The 20,110-nt window shown below is 45.5% G+C and overlaps 1 protein-coding gene across 2 annotated transcripts; it reads left to right on the top strand.

Annotated features, from left to right (window-relative positions):
- Positions 1-636: 636 nt before the first annotated feature.
- LOC149340399 (uncharacterized) lies at positions 637-18,600 on the top strand. 2 transcript variants are annotated; one of them, XM_089549161.1, is made up of 7 exons: positions 637-950; positions 1,588-1,756; positions 4,973-5,095; positions 10,075-10,247; positions 14,248-14,407; positions 16,584-16,629; positions 18,303-18,600. In XM_089549161.1, the coding sequence occupies exons 1-7, from the start codon at positions 884-886 to the stop codon at positions 18,333-18,335; spliced, it is 771 nt and encodes a 256-aa protein (XP_089405287.1). In that variant the 5' UTR covers positions 637-883; the 3' UTR covers positions 18,336-18,600. The 2 variants fall into 2 exon arrangements, with proteins under 2 accessions (XP_089405287.1, XP_089405286.1); XM_089549160.1 differs by having other exon boundaries at positions 640-950; positions 16,584-16,733.
- The last annotated feature ends 1,510 nt before the right edge of the window (positions 18,601-20,110 follow it).

Raw genomic sequence — 20,110 nt, 5'->3', positions numbered from 1 at the left:
GTTACTAAGATTTGGTTGTTTTAGTGGTTGCGCAGCCCTGCTATCTTGAAGCTAAAGAAGATGGTCGATGAAGCGCTCCTTTATGGAACGCCGGTCTTAATGGGACGCGGCCTCGAAAGAGAGAATTGGGGACAGGGGACTGGAGTGTCTGTTACAGCCGGAGCCGTCGCTTTGGCGGACATGGTTGTTGTGACGCGTGTCAGTTCTTTCAATCTTTTTCTCTCACATCTTTCGACTCTCCTTTCTCCACGTGAGAGCGATTGCGGCTCAGCTCGAGCCAGTGGGCAGGCCTGTGCACTTTTCTTTGCATCCTTCCTTCACTCGCAGCAACTCGAAAGACACTGGCCCACTAGTACGCAAGCCGTGCGTTTGAGGCATAGAAGTCATTGATAAATCCTCTCTGCGGCTAGCTCTACAAGTCTCGTTCAGCCCGGCGCTGCTCACTTTGCTACATCTCACTCCCTTACTCCCCCTCCCCCTTCTTCGATGTTGAGAAGAGCTGGCAACAACTAACCAGTTGCTGTGCAGAGCGGTTTCCAGGGACGAGGTGATTACACTAGTTCCGTGTTATGATTTCACAGCATCCGGAAAGCTACGTCATTTTACCCAGGAGCGGAGCGACGCTGTGAGGGTCTACACAAAGTGTGAGGGTCTACGCTGAGTTGAGCCACAAATGGCGCCATACGTATGTAGTGTTGATGCGTTCTTTTGTCTACCGGCAATTTGTCAACGGCGCCTGGAGATCCAGCGAGATGTTGTAACATCAGGAAATGACAGCAGCCCTCGCCAACAATTCGCCTATCCAGGAAACGCTCAACCTGTTTGCCTCGGAGGGGTCTGATCGGGCACCGATATAAAAGCTTCCGGCTCCGAGCTGGCAGAAATGAGCTCGCAAGTTGGAGTGATCGTGCTGTGGCTCCTGGGAAGGAGCCGTTGTAACTTTGTCTGTGGTAAGTCAAGATTTATCTACTACATTTGCTGGATTTGTGAATCTGGCATTAAATTTGGCTGTTTTGAGATTCGCAAAATTTCCAACTTTTTGTCCTGTTTGCATTACTGCGCTGCATTCGTTTTCGAGGTACAACAAAGAGAACGTGTGCGCCAGAACCACTTTAAGTTTCATATAGCCGGCAAGACATAAAGGCAAAATGCACTCCCCGCAGAAACACAGATGAATGAAAAAAACGAAATTTTTCGAACCCTGTGATACGTTGGTTTTTTCTCATATTGCCATTGTGTTTATTTACCCAAATCATTTCTGGTTGATGAAAATGAGCATAGTTATGTTTACGGAAGAAAAATTCGTCATTTTCTGCAAATTGTGATCTGGAAGCGTTATAATATTTTTCGGAGGGCGGCCTGAAACTTACGCTTTTGCAGACGTTCGCACGACAAACAACCATATTACCTCATGCGGATTGTCTCTTCCCTAAATTAGAAGAATTGGATTAGGACAGATTTCTCAAGGATACTGCTTCTTGATTTCAGTAGTATTGCTAACAAAGTTAAAGCTATGAGCACTCACCGATGTTACCTTTGCGTTCAATAGACGACTCCAGTCGTGTAAAACCATGGTTTCTGTTTCAGCTATGAACCACGCCTTCGGAGCCATTTTGTTCGCCTGCGCTGTCTATGTCTCCCTTGGTCTTCAAAATTTTGCAACCGCTGGCACCATAAATATGCCCGAGGGGCTGCAGGGGCTATGGAACCAAACGTTGACATTATTCAATAAAACTGAATCCGGTTTAGGCAACAAGTAAGTGCTGTATTTTATTGGCGTCTGATTTTTATTTGCGGCAGTTTTAAGCAGCTGCGAATTTCGTACTCTTCTGTGCAGCCTTTTCTGTTTCCGAGCTGTCCATGGTGCCTCGCAGGCACGACTATGTCTTATCCCTGCTTCCATCATCAAGGGCTCTGTTCATGACTGTTCGTATTGCCTCTCGCGAATGAGATTCTTAGATAAGAGTCGACACCCCAGCTATGCTCTCATTCGCCGCTGTAATTTGTCAACGCAATCCATCCCAGGGACCACAGGTAATCGGCAAAACATTGGAAATGGCTGGTTTCACTCTGGTCCTTTGCCAATACATTTCCGTAATTGGGCCGATTAGCTATGCTGCTGGGGGGGGGGGGGGGGGGGGGGGTAGTGACGAGGCTTGACTCAGCTATAGTCTCTTTGGCTGCTGCGACTAACCGGACCTGTGAAACGACGTGATTCAAGAAGGTATTCGCCTAGTCCTGTTACCGACCACCCGACGCTCCAGCGAGAGCCGCCAACACAGCCAGAAGTTTGTTGATCTGCGTTGCGCTTCTTCTCTCATCTTCCGTGTCATAACTGAAAGATATCCCTAACGAGAACTACGGGCCGAGCCCTCATGCAATTGCAGCGGTAAAACTCGTATGCTTTTTACTGCATTGATTTTAAAAGCTTTCATTCGACTGAAAACACCACAGTAACCCCGGGGGGTAAATCGAATTGCTTTCGCAGAATTTTCGTATCAGATGTCTGATCACTCCGTAAAAGAACATAAAAGAACTCGTATACTTTGTTTCATCATACGGTTTGCCAGAGGGCATATAACTTCTCAGCGTCACATGGGCACTGAGGCGGAACAACCGCTGTGTAGCAATAATCGCCATCGAGGTGCTTTAACTCCTGAACACACCTGGATCATATCAGCACAGGTGGCACATTTAAGAAAGCGCCTAACATCCGTTTTATATTACCATTACTATCCAGGTTATCTGCACAGCATAAATGCCATCCATTGGGTGAACGGGAAAGTTTTCTTTTACAGCGTTGAGCTGTGTCATCGCCGTCGTTTACCTAGTGAAACTACGTCGCTCTTTAACTCAGGGAAGCAAGTATCATTTCAGTTAAATGCGTTGCAGCATTAACATGCCCCTGGAATACATTCGCCGTCCACTATGCTGGAGGCGAAAGGCGGAAATAGGCATGCGCACTTCGGAGCTACACTTCCAAGCTATCGGCAAACATTGCCGGCGTTTTTAGCTTTGGACCCCGCAAATGCGGAGGGACGGATAAAAAACTGAAGGGACAGATAAGCTCCGCCTGAAGGGTGTCACGCAATAGCGTAACGGGTTAATAGTCATATATGCAGAAGGTCATTCTCTACTTTACACTCGTAGTTCTCTGGGAGTCCTCGTACCCCCTCTGGCGCAGTGGTGCAGTGGTTGAGCGGTGTACCACTGCCCTGCGAGGGCAGGTGCTACCAGTGGTGGGCCATGGGCTGCTCAACTGCCACCTGCCAGGGTGGGCAGTTTGCTCGCTATCTGGAGGCGTCACCTAGGTGGATCATCTGCCTCATAGGTTGCTCTCTGGGGACCACCTGCCAGAGCCGCGCCCGTGGGTTTTCTCTAACAATGTCGGCGCCGGGTTTTCTGGAGAACGGAGCGTTTAACGCTCTCACGTTGAAACCACCCCTGCGGTGACAGTAGCGTGTTGCCTTTACTTTTCACGCATAAAGCCACGAGATACATAAGTAAATTTTGGAATCTCCCGCGCCGCTGTAGAAGTTCATCTTGTCCTGCCATTTTGGTCCATTAAGGCCGTGGTTTGAGCTAGTTGGGAAATCATAATAAGGGATTCAAAGCAAAGGAGGAAAAAATTCGCAGTTTCAAGCAAGGTTAAGCCGTGTTACAAGTGCGAAATCACGGTTTGGTTTGGTTGTCCAAACTGCGAGGAAGAGCCTTTACGTATCACCAGTGTCCACCCGAACGTTGACGATCGGTCGCTTTATTCCAAATTGTCCGTGACTTGAGTACAGCATTAGGCCTATCTGAATATAGGGTATACGGGGGGGGGGGGATAATTAAGTGAAAGCAACGACCGCTGCTTTATACCAGCGAAGAGAACCTATGAATAGTACGGAAGCGAACATTACAATGCGAGATACTTTTTTTTTGAGAATTATGAATTGACTGCTACACGACAAAGGAACATTGCAGGATAATAAATACAATTAAGTGGAGAGAAACAGATTAATTTAGTCTATTTCTGTTGTTCTTTAACGTGCATCAAAACAGGAGCACATCTCTCACTTTCTCCGTCATCGAAATGCACTCGCCGCGGCCAAGAATGAACCCCGTAAGCTTTGCTGAATAACCGAACGTCACAGCCAATACGATAGCACTACAGAGCTGAAAATGTGGTCCTTTTTTCTGTCTGGTCGAGTTTGTGTTACAGCTGTTGCTTTCTAGGTTTATTCGCTTTATTACTCAGGGGCTTGCTTTCTCATTAAAAACCTCTCAGGTAGTTTACATGAAGAGTGTTCTGTGTCCTTAAAGTTTAGTTGAGGCTCTTTTTGGCTGTTGAAATCTTGTTCAGTACGCGCATGGTGAAAGGATTTGACGGAAAAAACTAAACAAATTATTAACCCGTACCTCCTTTTTCTAAAAGAGATTGCGTGCAAGAAGCTTCAATAAAACAACATTCGCAGCTAATATTGTACTACATAGTTATTAATATGTTTGCGCGAAGAAGAACTAGGGTCTTTAGTCGCAAAGCAGAGCAAAAATGTTTGAGTTTTTTTTTTTTTGTGCCTATAATAAGTGTCGGCATCCTCCGAAAGAACGCATTTTACTTACTTCATTCCTCTGGTTGAGCCGCCGCGGTGGCTCAGTGGCTATGGTGCTCGGCTGCTGACCCAAAAGACGCGGGTTTGATCCCGGCCGCGGCGGCTAGAATTTCTTTGGAGGAGAAATTCGAGAGGCCCGTGTACTGTGCGATGTCAGTGCACGTTAAAGGACCCCAGGTGGTCGAAATTTCCGGAGCCCACCACTACGGCGTCTCTCATAGCCTTTGTCGCTTTGGGACGTTAAACCCCATAAACCAACCAACCAATCCTCTGGTTGAAATTTCCTGGCTTTTTTAGTATGAATATATGTGATGTATTGCTTTATTATTGTGTCTAATCTAATATGCTTTATTTATTTTGTACTATTTCTGCAGCCTTTCTTCAGGTGTACGAAAACGCATTGTCACAGACTTCAATTTTGGAGGCCATCGACTCGCCGAGATTTTCGAAGATGAGAATACAAGTGACTTTATCAACTGTAATCTCATCGGCGACAAGTGAGTAGGTTTCAAACTATGCGCAGTACTTAAAAGAGAGAAATACCAATCGAAGCAACAAATTCTGGTTCAGCAGACACTACCTATGCCCTAACGTGAAAAAAAAAAAAACATGCGTGTTTCAGGCCCAAAATTTCATGTGTGCGGAAGATAGCAGACAAAAAGTCGCAGTATAGTACCAATGTTCAAAGTTTACTGGGCGCGCAAATTCTGTCTGACGAATTATGATTATGTTGATTAATTTCAGCGGCGAAAGTGCATCTTTTGAAAAAGAGCGCGATGGCTCAAAATGATTTCGTTCAGAAAAGGTTGGTTGAAGGACCAATTTTTCGAGTAACGCGTTCTAGACAAGTCCTTCACCAGTCCAGTGGAAAGCCTCACCCATTGGAAATCGGTGGTACGGGGGTCGAACCCCTCTCCTCCAGCATGCGATGGGCATGCTCAAACCACTAGCGCACCGGAAAACGCACAGGAAGTGGGACTAACTACATCAAAAGAGTATGGAGGTAGTGCACAAGACTATGAAGGGTGCAGGGTTACAACCAGTGACCCTAATGACTAAAAAGCACTAGAAGAGTGTTGTTAAATGTTGTTGAGGAAAATAATGGCCGTATCATAATGTATTCTGTCACATAAGAACATGTCGTGTAGTCCATTTTATAACAAGATGATAAAAAACACAAATATTGGACTGGTTATAAAGTTAGAATAACAACGCTGAGATAGTGAATAGGCAGATAATAGCGACAAACTTCGATACATGACCAAAAGTTGGTGTTTGTTTACTAAGCACGCGTTGTTGGGAGGGTTGGTTGAACATTATTACTAACAGGCGCCAAAGAAATAGACTACAGAGAGACGTGTGTCGCGTGTCTTCTCCGCCTGCCGTCTATTTTATTATTGTTTTACAAATGAGAACAAAAAAAAAACATTCACTCAAGAAAGAAGAAAACGGTTACGCACAAAGATTCCAGACAAAACAGATGCTTGTTCAGAATCGATGCCGACTTTGGTACCGCACCCAGGCGAGGAGGACCAAAGGGAGGTTACAAAGCAAACGTGATTAAGATTAAACCACGTCGTAGATGAGTTTAGCGTGATGGAACATCTGAAACAAGAAAAAAAGGTTATTTTAGGCACTGTTTCATTTTTGCTAGACCACCTGTTATCGTCTAGGATGCTCTCGGCTTGTAATCTCGCTACGGCTGTTCATGCAGATACGCTCACGCAGTCGTCGTTGTTTGCGAGTGAGTGTGAGTTTTCTCTCGTGCTGGTTGTAAAGAACAGCCTTGTCGAGTCTGGAGCCATACATCCGGTTCATTCTCTTGTTGTATGGGTAATCATATCTCCTCGTATTATGTTTTGCCTTGCAAACAAATGGCGTGTTTTTTTTATCAGGGCTCAGATTGTGTCCTATCTCCATGGTGTTATCTTAACATAATCTCAGTTCAACCAGCCGAAGCCAAAGCTCCTTTTAAGAAGTTTGTCCACTATTTTTATCGGGAATGAACTTTAAAGCGTTGCTATTTACATAAATCCATATTCTGCGTACCTGTTCCTTCATTGTACAAGGAAGAATTAGAGGTGGCGGATGTATAATGTTTTGATGGTGCTTGATACAAGACGAATTATGTAATAACTGCTTGTATATAGAATACTTTTGTCGTCTGAAACGACTGGTATTTGCGAAATAGCTTTAGCCCAAACAGACCTAAACTGGAAAAGAGACGACACGCACGCAATGGTTTGCCTCTTCGCGCAAAAGCTTTTTACAAGATAAAAATCTACCCGCTGGCCTAAAAAGTGTTAGTGGAAGTTGATAGAGGATATTTTTCACATATTTCCATATTTCCGTCATTGAGGACTATTACTTGTTTCCAATATTTACCTCACGAGCGTTGAAGGTTTATTCCCCTGTTGCTAGTTGACACAATGCTGGCCGTTTGCTGGTGTACTGAATGTTCTGTAATACATCAGGCTGTGACAAGATCAAATAGAATCTGTTCTCGTTAAAGCATAGAGACGCGCAGAAAACACCGCTATGTATGCCAACACGGTGTGGTGTAGGTTCCTCGAGACGCTAATGCTTCTCTGAAATAAAGCTGTTTCTAAGGTGCGATTGACATTGGTTCACTAGTTGTCAAAGTATGAAAGTTGATTCTGCTGGCACCCATATATTCCATTGGCATAGCTGCTCTTCTTGAGGTGAAGTTCCTTAAAGCCACGTGCGGTCTGTTGCTAATACTGACGCGAGAGCGTTAAAGGGCAAATAAGAGAGTTTAGAATCCGACGAGCTTTAATTATTTGAAAGTGTGAAACTTGCTGGTAAACAATGCGAAGTCTTTTTGTACTAGTAAATGAAATAGTAAAACAATTGCCAATTGAAGCCCCGCGGGTGTTCAGGCTTCTCCATAGTGCACAGCTCCGGGCGGAGGCCGCAGTGATGACGTCATGTATGGCAGCGCTACACTTCCACCGAGGAAACGGTTGCTTGAAGGGAGAAACCCAGCGCCACCGAAAGTGAAGCCCACGAAGCGCTGTTCGACGGCGTAGGACGGCGCACAGCAGCATGGGGGTGAAGGCAGCTAACATTTAGAATTTTTGCAACAACACCGTTTGCAAACTACTGGAACATATCATACATTCTCAAATCATAAAATACTTAGAAGAACATAACATAATCTTCAAATACCAGCACGGCTTTCGCAAGGGATATTCATGCGATGGGCAACTTTCAGGGTTTACTAATGACTTGCTTTCATGTATTGACGCTGGCAACCAAGTCGACGCGATATTCTTGGATTTTTCTAAAGCTTTTGACCGCGTTCCTCACCACAGGCTACTGCTGAAACTAAAACATTTTAACATTGACGCACAAGTCATTGCATGGATAAAAGATTTCTTGTCATTTCGAACTAAATTCACAAATATTAATCATCACAACTCCCCTTTTATTCCTGTCACGTCCGGCGTTCCACAAGGGAGCGTGCTTGGCCCTTTGCTTTTTCTAATCTATATTAATGACTTGCCCAACTGCATGTCGTCCAGAGTAAGACTGTTCGCCGATGATTGCGTAATTTGCCGTACCATTTCTACTGACACTGACCATCAAGCATTGCAGTCAGACCTCAACGCAATAAACAGATGGTGTCCAGACTGGCAAATGACCCTAAATCATACTAAAACTAAGTGCATGTCATTTACACACTCCTCTTCCCGTATTCCAACTTCATACTTTATAGGTAACAACGTTGTCGAACTTACTACCACGTACAAATACTTAGGAGTCAACTTGCAATCGGATCTAACATGGCATCATCACATCAACGTTACTCTTGCATCTGCTAACCGTACTTTCGGAATCATGAAACACAGACTAAAGCAAGCGCCTTCACATCTAAAGAAACTCGCGTACATCACGTTAATCAGGCCTAAAATTGAATATGCATGTGCCATCTGGGACCCGAGCCAAGACTACATTATACGTAACATTGAATCCCTGCAAAGCCGTGCTGCTCGCTTCATTTTTTCAGATTATTCTCCGTACTCCAGTGTTTCATCTTTAAAAATTCGTGCCGAACTGCATCCGCTATCACTACGACGGAAACACGCCCGCTTATCTCTCTTTCACAAACTTTATCATCATGATCGTTTGCGCGACGACTTCTTTCAGTCACCCCCTGTCATTTTTCCTCGCCGTGATCATCCCTGCAAAGTCAAACGCCCAGCATGCCACTCGGCCCATTACGCACAATCGTTCATCCCCAAAACCATAGCTGACTGGAATAACCTACCATCAGATATTGCCACTGAAGTTAACACCGATCAATTTCATCAAATGCTGTGGACTCATATCAGAATTTTACGTCTCTGTGCGTTTTTGTGGTTAGCTGTTTTTTTTTTCTGTTTTTTTCAGGACTAATTTAATACCTGTGCATCTTGTTCGATATCGTATTGTAGTTTTTTCTTTTTGTGTTATCCTTGAACCCCCGGTGTTTCAATTTTCACACTTTTATCTTATCTTTATTCGAACTTTAATCCACTTCTAATATTGGTGTTTGCGTATTTTGTGGTTTTCTTGCTATGTTTGCTGAAATTGTTTATTCTTACTATTTTGTTTCTCGCATATTCTTATTAGTGTGTTTCGTGTGCCCCCCCTATGTAATACCCTCTTGCAGAGGGCCTTTAGGGTATTTGAATAAATAAATAAATAAATAAACATCAGTTTTTCCGAATATATTCGGCGTAGTCAGGAGAAGCCCGAACATCGTCGCCACCATTCTAAATACAAGTGGAAAACTACTTGGAATGCTTCACCTGGATTCATTCAAACAGCGGGATCACCTCGAATCCTCAAAAAAAAAGCTACATCATCTTCCATTTTAGAGTCCCGTTCAGTGGAGAACCCAGTGTCGGTGTACCGAGGAAATCCGGACCGGTCGTCAGAGTCATGACGTCGCAAGCACATTAGCTCACACGGGCAATTCCGCATTTGTCTACTGTGTCATGACGTCATACCAACACCATTGTGTACGCCTTTGAAGGAAGAAAAACAGTTGCACTGAAAAGAAAAGGGTCGAGCCGGGACTCGACCAGTTGCCCCTTGGGTCTTGAGCTGGGCGCGCTACCCCTCGACCATTGAGGAACGTTCCTTCAGGTAGATAGTGAACAGGCTTTATACGAACATCAAATAGAAAAGATTAAAATGAAAACTGAAAATAAATATCACAGTTGGTGTTAAAGAAATGACATCCAAAGAGGAACCCAGCACGCTGAAGGGACCCGTTAACGTTATTGCGTCATACCCTTAAGGTGGAGCTGAAGTGCCCCCAGAATTTTTACTTCATTGAAGATTGCGTGCTTAATTAGTGGCTCCACAACTACTGTGTTGAAAGTCAACAAAATATTGATGTTATAAATTCTACGCCAGCCCCAACACAAGGATGAAATGCACCCTCATCATTTTTCTCCTCCGACAGGAACCTGACTGAAAATATACTGAAGGTGGTTCCAGAGACACTAGTTACGGATGTAACAACGGAAGAAATGGACCAGTTTGTCGACAAGTGCCTCGACCGAGAACCGGCGATGGAGGGTTCTTCATTTTTGGAGTTCTTGGGGGACGCATTTCATAGTCTTGTAATATTTCCAGGTAAACGTATAGCCAGAATATATTGCTGCTCTTAAAAGGTATTCAAAAAAAGCAACCTAATTGCAATGTCTTAAAGCTTAAATGAAGGGACATTGAAGTTCTGCAATTTGCTGTGGATAATAAGAAGGAATCCAACCATTAGTTTTTAATGCGTTGGTATGACGGCTGCCATCTTCGCAAAATCTGTTCACCTGGCGTTGTGCGTCGCCGCCATCCTCCACACACTACTCACCCACCACTGCCCTCTACCCACCATCACTGCTCAGAAGCCGCCACCCGCTACCAACCACCCATCTCCACCCTACCGAAGCTGCACCCACCACTTGCCCCCGCTGGCACCCTCCACAAGGCCCTACTCACTTCCATTTTCCAGACGCCTTCATCCACTAGAAGACCTCGCAGCAGCGTAAAGACAGCGGTCCACTTCAAAGCTGAAATGGAAAGGCGATGATTTAAGCAGCGAAACGCACAGCCAATAGTGACAAAGCAGATTTGTCTCATAACCTCTTATGATAACCTATGCTTCTTTTTCTGGTGCTGCGGATGTTTATTTATTTTATGAGAGAAAAACAAAAGAAGTGGAGAGTAGCCGTGCTTAATTAATTAATAAAATGGAACGTAACTTAAGTTCTTTTCCTTTAGTTGTCATTGTAAGCATCTATTTGCTTTTTCAATTGCGCCAATTCACCGTTGAGTATGGAGAACATTTGCAGCCTGAACTGGATCTATTCAAACGGTCAAAACCTAGAGGCATTTGTCACAAAGAAGTGGACATCGTGAATATAGAGAAAAAAAAAGCAAGGAAATAGAGTCGATATCTCATACGAACTTCTTTTTCAGACGCGTGTGGGGACTACCTGAATCCACTGTACATTATCTTTTCCTTAGTGCATATTGCCTGGCATCACAAGCACCTACGCCGCATGCAGTGATGGGGTCGAGAAAACTTAAAACCAATTGCGTTCGTAGTAGCCGAGGTTCGGAGCAAGCGGACTTCGCATTTTACTGCCTGAAATGTGAATTCCGACGAAAGCGATTTCTGGGAGAATTTCGCTATCCGCGTCGGCTTCTTCAAAACAGAACACTACACAGCGGTTTCAAAGCTCTGCAGAGCGCTGATACTAGTTCCTCGCCGAAGCCGTAAGTAGCGACAAGCTACTTTAAGAGATGATATAAGATATAGCTAATCGCTGTTAAAGCGCACACGGGAACTAATGCAGGTCGGCCTCTTCGCCTTTGTTATCATATAGTTGACAGTCGGAGAGTGCACACAATTCTAGCACAATGGTTTCGCCAGTGTTAAACCAACGAAGTCATCCCAGGTGAAATCATGTCAGCCATCTGTGCATCAGGAACGTGTTTCTTCAAATCCACATTTGTCTAATCAAGAGGTTGTTGAAAAGCGTCCTCAGTCGTTCCTTGTCCCGGCCTCAATCGCATCTACAGCGGTGAACCAAGTAATTCGAGCCAGAACTTCACCACCCGCCTCGTCAACTGCTATGGGCATGCGCTGGTTGATGTACCAATCATAACACATCTTGAGCATGTGAATGACGTCCTTGTCCGGTGGCTGCAACTCGCACTTGGCGTTCGGTGGCGAGAAGACCAGTGTAGAAGGCAACAAGCGCTGTGTCGCAGCTTTGAAGCACGAGGAGGAGAAGGTATTTTTTTTCGCTATGTCATGGTCTTACTTAACGCCTGTCCCTGCCGACCATCGTTGCGCACAGAAAGACGTTCACGCGAAAGGTTGCCGTGCTTTCTACCAGCGCAGGTGGCATCATACAAGGCACACGTTTTTGAAGGCATAGTTTGGTAAATCTGTGCCACTTTGTCAGCAGTGCTTCGCCTTTTTTAATGCATGTTTTGATCCCTGCGTTCTTTCCAAAGGCAGGCGTCATGGGTTCAAGAGGAATCTCTTCAGTCTCCGCGCTTACAGCAAGCTGGAGTTTTTCGACTAGAGGGCCGAGATTATGACACCCTTCATCCAGTCTAATTGAGTTACGCCGCCACGGTTGTTCGTTGTGTCTGAGACGCGGTCCCATTGCCCTAATTACTATTTTGACGGTGGCACCACTATCGTTCGTAATAAGCGAGCTTTCGTTATAACTACGACGGTTATAAGCGGGCTGGACTGCATCTTGTGCGAGTGTGCCTTGGCACTCATGAGGCTCTAAGGGTTATCGCCGTAATCGTGTTTCGGTGCACAGCTGAGCATATCACTATTGTTCTCGCCTCGGCGAATTGAAGAGCATCAGTCGGGCTCTCTGGTCGCTATTAAGAGGGGTTTTTCGAAGTGGATATCGCTGTTTGGAAACCGAACCCGTTAACATTTAAGCAACTGTTTCCTGTGTTTCTCTCTTTTTCTGAAAATTACATTCCTCCAGATTTTTTGCTTATTCTGCAAGAACAGGAAAAAAGAACAGCTCGCTCGTCTGCGTGAGGTTGCTTCATCTTGGGTGTGTGTGGAATCTTTGCGCTGTCATGCCATAAAGAGAGAGAGAAAATGCTTATGTATTGCTTAGAGTGTCTTGGGAGTCTCCATGGGTGGGGTCCCTAGTCCTTTACTCCTGCGGCGGCTGCAACAGCTTGGGCCCGTTCGACCAGTGAAATGTGATATCCGGGTTCCCAGCTGGACAGCGCTACCTCTCATTGCTCCGGCGTGGCCTTACGTGTGACTGGGACTGCAGTGTTGTGTTGGCATTCCCATGTGGTGTGGTATAGTGCGGCTGTCTCTCTGCACCATGCGTATGCGGGCCTGTATGTAGTGGGGTTTATCTTGTTTAGAATAAATAAAAATGGATATGTGTTTGTTTGTAGCTGTCATGCCTTTGAAAAACCGGCAGAACAGGCTCCGCGAACCGCGCAGCTCTCTTTGCAGCGGTGATACCGGGCGAGAGCCCAGATCGACACCAGGGAAGCGTCGTGGGAATATATGATTCAAAAAATTAGCTGGGGTTTAGCTTTGAGTAAACCTGGTAGGCTGCGTAAGCCCGTCTAGCAGCGTCTTGAGTGCGCCGCTTAGCAAGGCGCTGTTCGTGTTCTTCATCTGTCTCCGAAGCCCGTTGTCGTTTCCTGGCTTCGTCAAGCCGACCTAGCCTCTCTTTCTGTTTATCAGGCGGCATAACAACTGAACCCCCCCCCCCCCCCCCGTTCTTCAGCCAGCCTCCCATCCACACTCCACAGCTGGCGAGAGTCGCGCGACGGCAGCGCCTCCACTCGGCGCGGCGCGGCTGCAGCTGTAGTGCGCCGTGCCTCGCGCCGCCCTTGCCCGACGGCTCGAAGGCCCATCTGCGACCGCTCTAAGGGTCAACCGTGCCTCGCGCCGCCCCTACGCGAAAAGCTGAAACCTGGCGTAGTATGGCTTACGCAATAAAAAAGTACGGTACTATGGAGGAGGAACTACGGCTGTGCGAACCTTTGGCACTTAGGACAAAATTTACGAAGTTGACAACGTGTACCCAAACCCTCTACTTTTTCTTCATTTAAATTCTTTCTGTACTCGCTCACTTAGACAAAGAATATTACGCTCAAAGTCATGAATCGTTCGCTGCCATTTCCCTAATGCCGACCTAAGACAACAGAGTTTTTCACCGTGTTAAGAAAATTTGATATTACTTTAGTACTAGTACTGGCTAAGCCCGCTGTAGCCTTCGGAATCGATACTTTGAGGGCGAGTGCGCTCAGTGAAACTGACTGCTATCGCCCGCATATAAAGATGATGTGCTGGACATCAACAAACAAAAGGAAGGAGGAATGAAGTGTCAAAACAAATTGTTAATTAGGTATTCTATCATATAGTATAAATGGCTGTTCGTTAAAAGATTATAAACCGCTTGTACGTGCACTAGAGTACCTGGTAATGCATATGCATGCAAATGTGCTGGAGATCTCTTTTTCGCGTTAGTCCTTAACAAGGCATGAAGTTCTCTTATGTGAGACGAAACGCCTTTTCGTAATTTCACGCGAACTAATGAACAAATATGAAATTTTTTACACGCAGGAACCAAGTGGTGTGGAGCTGGCGACATAGCCAAGAATTACGACGATCTGGGAAGGGAGAGTGACACCGACAGATGCTGTCGCGACCACGACCACTCTCTGGATAATATACCTGCTTTGGGAACCGAGCATGGTATAAAGAACCACATGCTCTACACAATGTAAGCCTTCATGCATTAATTAAATTGTTATTGAATAGAATTAAGTATTTAAGCACAAATTGGACTTTCGGATGTGGGACTATTGGCGCTAAAATCGTAAAGAAAATAAATTAACAAAGTTTGTACATCTAGCGAGGAACCGTAGATTGATCGAGTGAGCACATATTCTATAGCATTGTTCCTACATTCTAGCTGCTGCCCTTTTGTGACGAAGACTCATACCTCAGCACCATGAGAAGTGGCTCAATCACACTCAATCGCTCTCACATCCACTTACACTCACACTCAAGTGCACTCGCTCTCACATCCACTTACACTCACACTCAAGTGCACTCACACTCACATCCACTCACTCGCACTCATGTTCAGTCAGTCTCACAACCACTCACTTGCACTCACACTCACTACTCGCTCACACTAACGCTCATACCCACTCGCACTCACTACCACTCAGACTTACAAACACTCTCATTCATGACCACTCGAACTCACAAACACTCACTAGCACTCATGATCGCTGACACTCGCCACCGCTCACTCTCGCTCATGACCACTCACACTCACAAGCACTCACTCGCTTCACTACTCACTCACGCTCACTCACACTCACAAATACGCACTCACACATGTTTGCTCACACTCACGCCCATTTTCTCACGCTCATGTCCACTCACACTCACGTCTACTCAGGCTATCATTCACTCGCTCACAGTCACATCCACTTTTTCAGGTTCACATTCACTCATTGTTTCCTTGTTGGCTGACAACGAAGGGGATTAGATTTACGACCGCAGCCTACGATGCTCTTGGCTCTGCTAGCATATACTGGGTCCTGCAGGTGTGGTTTTGATGCTTGAAACAGTTTTCGAGCACAGTTTCGATGCTCGAAGGAAGTGGTCAGTTATCCAGCGTCTTCCGTGTCCCGTGTCATTGTTACGCGCGTCTGCTCCCGCGCTTGCTGCTCAGACGATGATGTCAGCTAAGATGCTTAGACGCGTTTCCGAAACGCCCTATAAGTAACATTAATTAGCTTGCCTTCACAGTTCGCAATGTCCTCGGCCTATAGGCGGCGTGATGAATTCCAAGATGGTTGCCTGCAAGAAGGTAAAGCTGTTTGGCCTCTGTGTGTCGTAGCATAAAGTTGACAATGTATGTACGTGCGTCGAGTTTGGTAGGCAACAATGTGCCGCTGTTATTCGCAATCCAACTCATCTCAGGAAATATAGTGAGCCACACTGAAGCACGGAAGACCGGGATTTGATGTTTAATTGAAGGCGGAGAGACGCAGATCGAGAGCACGTCACATGATTTGCTGCAGCATGAAAGCTAATATCGAGAGGTTAGGTGCAGACATTCGAGGTGCACATATGTTCTCTGTTAAGTTATTTGAGCTTGCGGTGTTTGGCTGTAACGCACATGGCCGGGCAAGGTCCATGCACGCCATGGAGTTGCTAAATCGAACAGTTTGCCAAGCTTGTTGCGCGTGGAGTGTTTCCAAGGAAGCACTTCTTCATGGTCCGTCGGTGTGCAGTGTTGGCGCATGACAGCCGGATTAAGTAGATCACAAAATGTCTTTCATGTAGAGGCAGGCTTCCGCTATGGTCCGCTGAACATGAAAGCCGCAAAAAAGCTCATCTTACATCATTTGCAACGAAAACAGCGCAAACTTGATGAAGGACGCAGAAAGGGGGGGACAAGAAACAGGCGTTGTGATGGAAAACCAACTAGCTAGGAATGTGTTCTTCATTTACATCATTTGAACATTTCAGGAAAGTTGAATCTGGCAACAATGAGGTAATACTGGCGTAAGTTCTTAGTGTTGTTACTTGCCATGCGCAGAAAACAGACAAGGGTGAAGTGCAGGCTGCAGCTGCAATGCTGCAGCCTGCACAGGGGAACAGGGATTCCCTGTTCCTGAAAGGACAGGCCAGAAAAAGGACTTTACGCAGTGGTTATATCGAAGACACCATCGTTAAGAAGTACGACGCTTGTTTCGACCGAAATCCGATTGCAGTTTGGGCGAGATTTCTACTCCAGAGATAAGGGATACAGACTTAATACTAGATTAGCAGAAGAACGGCTACGACGGAATCGAAAAGACGTGCCCGAATGAATATGAAGAGAACAATATGAGTGCCATTCCTAATCACGATTACCGTTGTGCTTGCGCTTTCAGGACAGCGTGTCCCGATGACAAGCAATTCTACAATTGCCTCCAGAATGTGAGCAGCTTCGCCTCAGTGACCATTGGCGTCCTGTTTTTCGACGTTCTGAAGACAAAGTGCTTCGACTATGGCTATCCGACGAAATGCACAGATTACAACTTGTAAGACTGTCGGCATATTAACGTCGCGTTACCACGATTTGAGATTGGTTCGTGCAGCTCCATCTTAGAAACTGCCCGTACAGCAAAGCTGCAGCACTTCAGAACACAATGCTTGATTGTTTATGATTTTGTGGTGATTTAACGTCCTAAAGCGACTCAGGCTACGAGGGACGCCGTAGTGAAGGGCTCCGGAAATTTCTTCCATCCGGGGCTCTTTAGCGTGCGCTGACATCGCACAGTACACGGGCTTCTAGCATTTCGCCGCCATCGAAATGCGACTGCCGCGGCCGGGATCGAACCCGTGCCATTCGGGTCAGCAGCCGAGTGCCATAACCACTGAGCCACCACTGCACCTCAAGGCTTTAGAATAAGCAGAATAACTAGAGAGGAGTTGATTGAAAAAATGGGGAGGATTGTTTGCAGACAAATATAACGACAAAACGCTCGCAAAGACAACAAACGTTTGGGACGACAATATTTTTACAACTGCACATGCACCATGACGTAATAAGCATATCTGCAGGTTTCTAGAGCAAACCATAATAATTCTGGCCTCTGGTGTGAGGCTGTTAAAGAAATCGCAGCTTTAAAAAAGAAGCAATAGAAATACTTTCTTGACTGCTGTGCAATCCAGAGTTGGATTATAAGTAAAATAGGGCAACGTTTCGGTGCCAGGAAGCTCATGTTATTTGTGACAGTTCATCCCATGCTACTCGATAGACTGCATCATCACTACAAGGAAAACTGAAGGACAATAAATTGTGACTGGTGCCGGCGCTAGTAGCTGACGAGTAATTTGTTTCAGTTTTTTTGAGGGTGCTCGAACCTTCCTCAACGTATTTAAGGGAAACTATGTGAGGTTGAAAGAAGGTTTTGGTTGTTTCAGTAATTTCGATATGTAACAGTAAGTGTTCCGTAGAGCTAATAAAAATAATTCTGCTTGATTATTCACGACCTTCCAGGTATTAAGCTTTATATCCGATTTACTATCATTGCTAAGAAACATAGTGAAGGTTTTCAGTTTCAGTTTAGAACAGTCTGCATCGACATCGAACAAACGCTCAAAAATCATACATAAGAGGGCCTCACACTCATAGCTATGCAGAGTACCGTTTAAAACTATTGAGCACAAGCATACTCATATCCGCATGAAATAAGTGGAGAATAAGTGTATCACCATATTACAGAACATAGCCGCTTTCTCGTCGCCATGTGCAGTCAGTGAAGGACGCATGCGGCGCCAGGGTGAAACCGTGATGTATTTTGTTCTTTTTGAGGACGTATAAGAATGCATCTAACTGCAAAGCAAGAAAAAGAGCTAATAGGGTCCGCAATTGAGCCGACATGCTGTAACACTACAAATGGAAATGCGAAGCTCGAGGGTTGTGCTCTGTTGTAAAAAAAAAATAGAAAAAAAAAATACCCATCCAACGCTTATCCTGCCTGAGGTCGCAGTGTCGTTTCTAGTATTTCGCAGCTGTAAACCTTCTCGAGAGGTTATGCGCGGGTTTTTTTCTTTGATACACGGCATCATCACTTCTTGATCACATTATTCGACGGCCTTTACAGCTGGCGCCTCCTTTTGCTGGAAGGACCTTGTGACGAGACCGAACCCGATACATCAAAGCCCAAGGAATGGCACGTCGTCAGCCCACCCAACTTTTTGGAGACCTTCATTGAGAGGAAAGAAAATGAAACGTAAAATTCTTCGAAATCGGAAGAAAACGAGGTAGGGGTGTGAGGGAAGCCGAAGGAAGAAATCAATCATGAAAGTTTAAAAGATTGGTCGGTAGTCGGTAAACACAATCAGAAGAGACTGCGGTGTTGGTAGAACAGCATAACAATAAAATAAAAACTTTTGAACATTTATGCGCACGGCAATCATGGTTAAGTAATTTTATTTAAAAGATTTCGTGTTTTTAGTTTTTGTTTCGCAGGTCTGATTTGCATATCTGCCAGATATTGTTGCGCTGCAATTCACTCCTTTGGATCTGCATATTTGATTCTAGCAGCAAAGTTAAAAACCGTCTTTCATCGTGCCAGGTCCAACCATCTCTATGGATCGTAGCGTGCTGAAAACTTCCCAAACACGGCGAATGTGACTAATGCAGCGCCCCTGATTCGACCCATACAATGATTGGGCATCCTGCATGTTCTTTTTTTATTCTTTCTTTAAATGTACTCCGGAGTGTTCTTCATTGCATTCACGTGCACCTAAATTTATCGTTCGTGACACTACGAACGCACCGTTAATTTCAGAACCGATCACGAGGAATGAAAGAAGCACGCAAGACAGAATACAGAATTGTGCTGGACAGAATCCACATGAGAAGACGTCTGTGCGGCCTGCGGTTCAACCGTTGTCGCGGCGGTTTCCGTGGAAGCATATTTGGGCGTCATCGGCTGGCGCACACCACAGCGCTAGAAGCATTGTAGATGGCCACCGCTAGGTTCTCCCAGAGCACAGAGCGGCCACTTTGGTCTGTACGTAGAAGAGCAGTAATGCATAATGCTTGTGGGTGTAAGTGTAAGTGGTGTAAGTGGGTGTAAGTGTAAGTGTAAAGCTCTGCGAGCTCGTATCTTAAGTTAATAGCTGTACCTCAAAACAGACTCGGTTGACGCAAAGGACAACATGCTCCCTGTCTCTCGTCTGTCTGCCCTCTGTGTCTTTTTTTTTGTAGCCGTATAAGTATGTGTTACCTTGTAGCCTTTGTGTACAATTCTAAATGCCTAAATGGGGAATAAGGTTTGTAGGGAAGCAAGAAAAATAAAAGACGCATGTAATATAGACAGGTCAACTTTTCCGCCTTAGTAGGTGGCCAGGTAGACAAAGAAACATCCCTCCCTCCACGTTTATGGCCGAGGAGGGAGAGGGTGTGCTTGAGGAAGGACAGAGAGAGAGGGTGGGTGGCTACGGGTGGCCTAGTAGAGAGATATAGCATATCGTTACCGTGTTTACGTTACCGTTTACCGTGTTACCGGACGCCGGACTTTCCGGTTAGCGCTGCGCACGCTAGAAGACGTTTTAGCAAACCGTCTTTCCCGTAACAAGTTACCGTAAGGCGAAAACGAATGATGATGATGGCGGATGCCCCATCATTAATTACAAACAGAAATACGCATGCATTGCAAGCATTTCTTTGCAGTGAGATGCTACATGCTCTTTAATCATCTTTTTCTCTGTATATATAGACGTGCTCCCTACTTTTCTGCTAACGGCCGCACTAAGCTTAAGTACGCTGCGCTTACTGCGTTGCTAATGCTGTAAAAAACGCAGCTACAACACCTTCTGTTTGCCGCGCGCAGCGTCGCTTCTTTGTATGTTTGGATGCATGATTTGGATGTAAACATAGTGGCGCCATCTGGTGACAGTAAGT

The sequence above is a fragment of the Amblyomma mixtum genome, chromosome 6, assembly GCF_055824585.1.
Source record: "Amblyomma mixtum isolate Tamu chromosome 6, ASM5582458v1, whole genome shotgun sequence".
Lineage (NCBI taxonomy): Eukaryota > Metazoa > Arthropoda > Arachnida > Ixodida > Ixodidae > Amblyomma > Amblyomma mixtum.
This window is presented reverse-complemented; position numbering and strand designations above follow the sequence as displayed.

Excerpts from the sequence above, each read along its gene's own strand:
- LOC149340399 (XM_089549160.1), top strand. The coding sequence starts at position 884 with ATGAGCTCGCAAGTTGGAGTGATCGTGCTGTGGCTCCTGGGAAGGAGC. Across the intron at positions 5,096-10,074 it reads TGTAATCTCATCGGCGACAA|GAACCTGACTGAAAATATAC; the intron begins GTGAGTAGGTTT and ends CTCCTCCGACAG. Across the intron at positions 10,248-14,247 it reads TAGTCTTGTAATATTTCCAG|GAACCAAGTGGTGTGGAGCT; the intron begins GTAAACGTATAG and ends TTTTACACGCAG.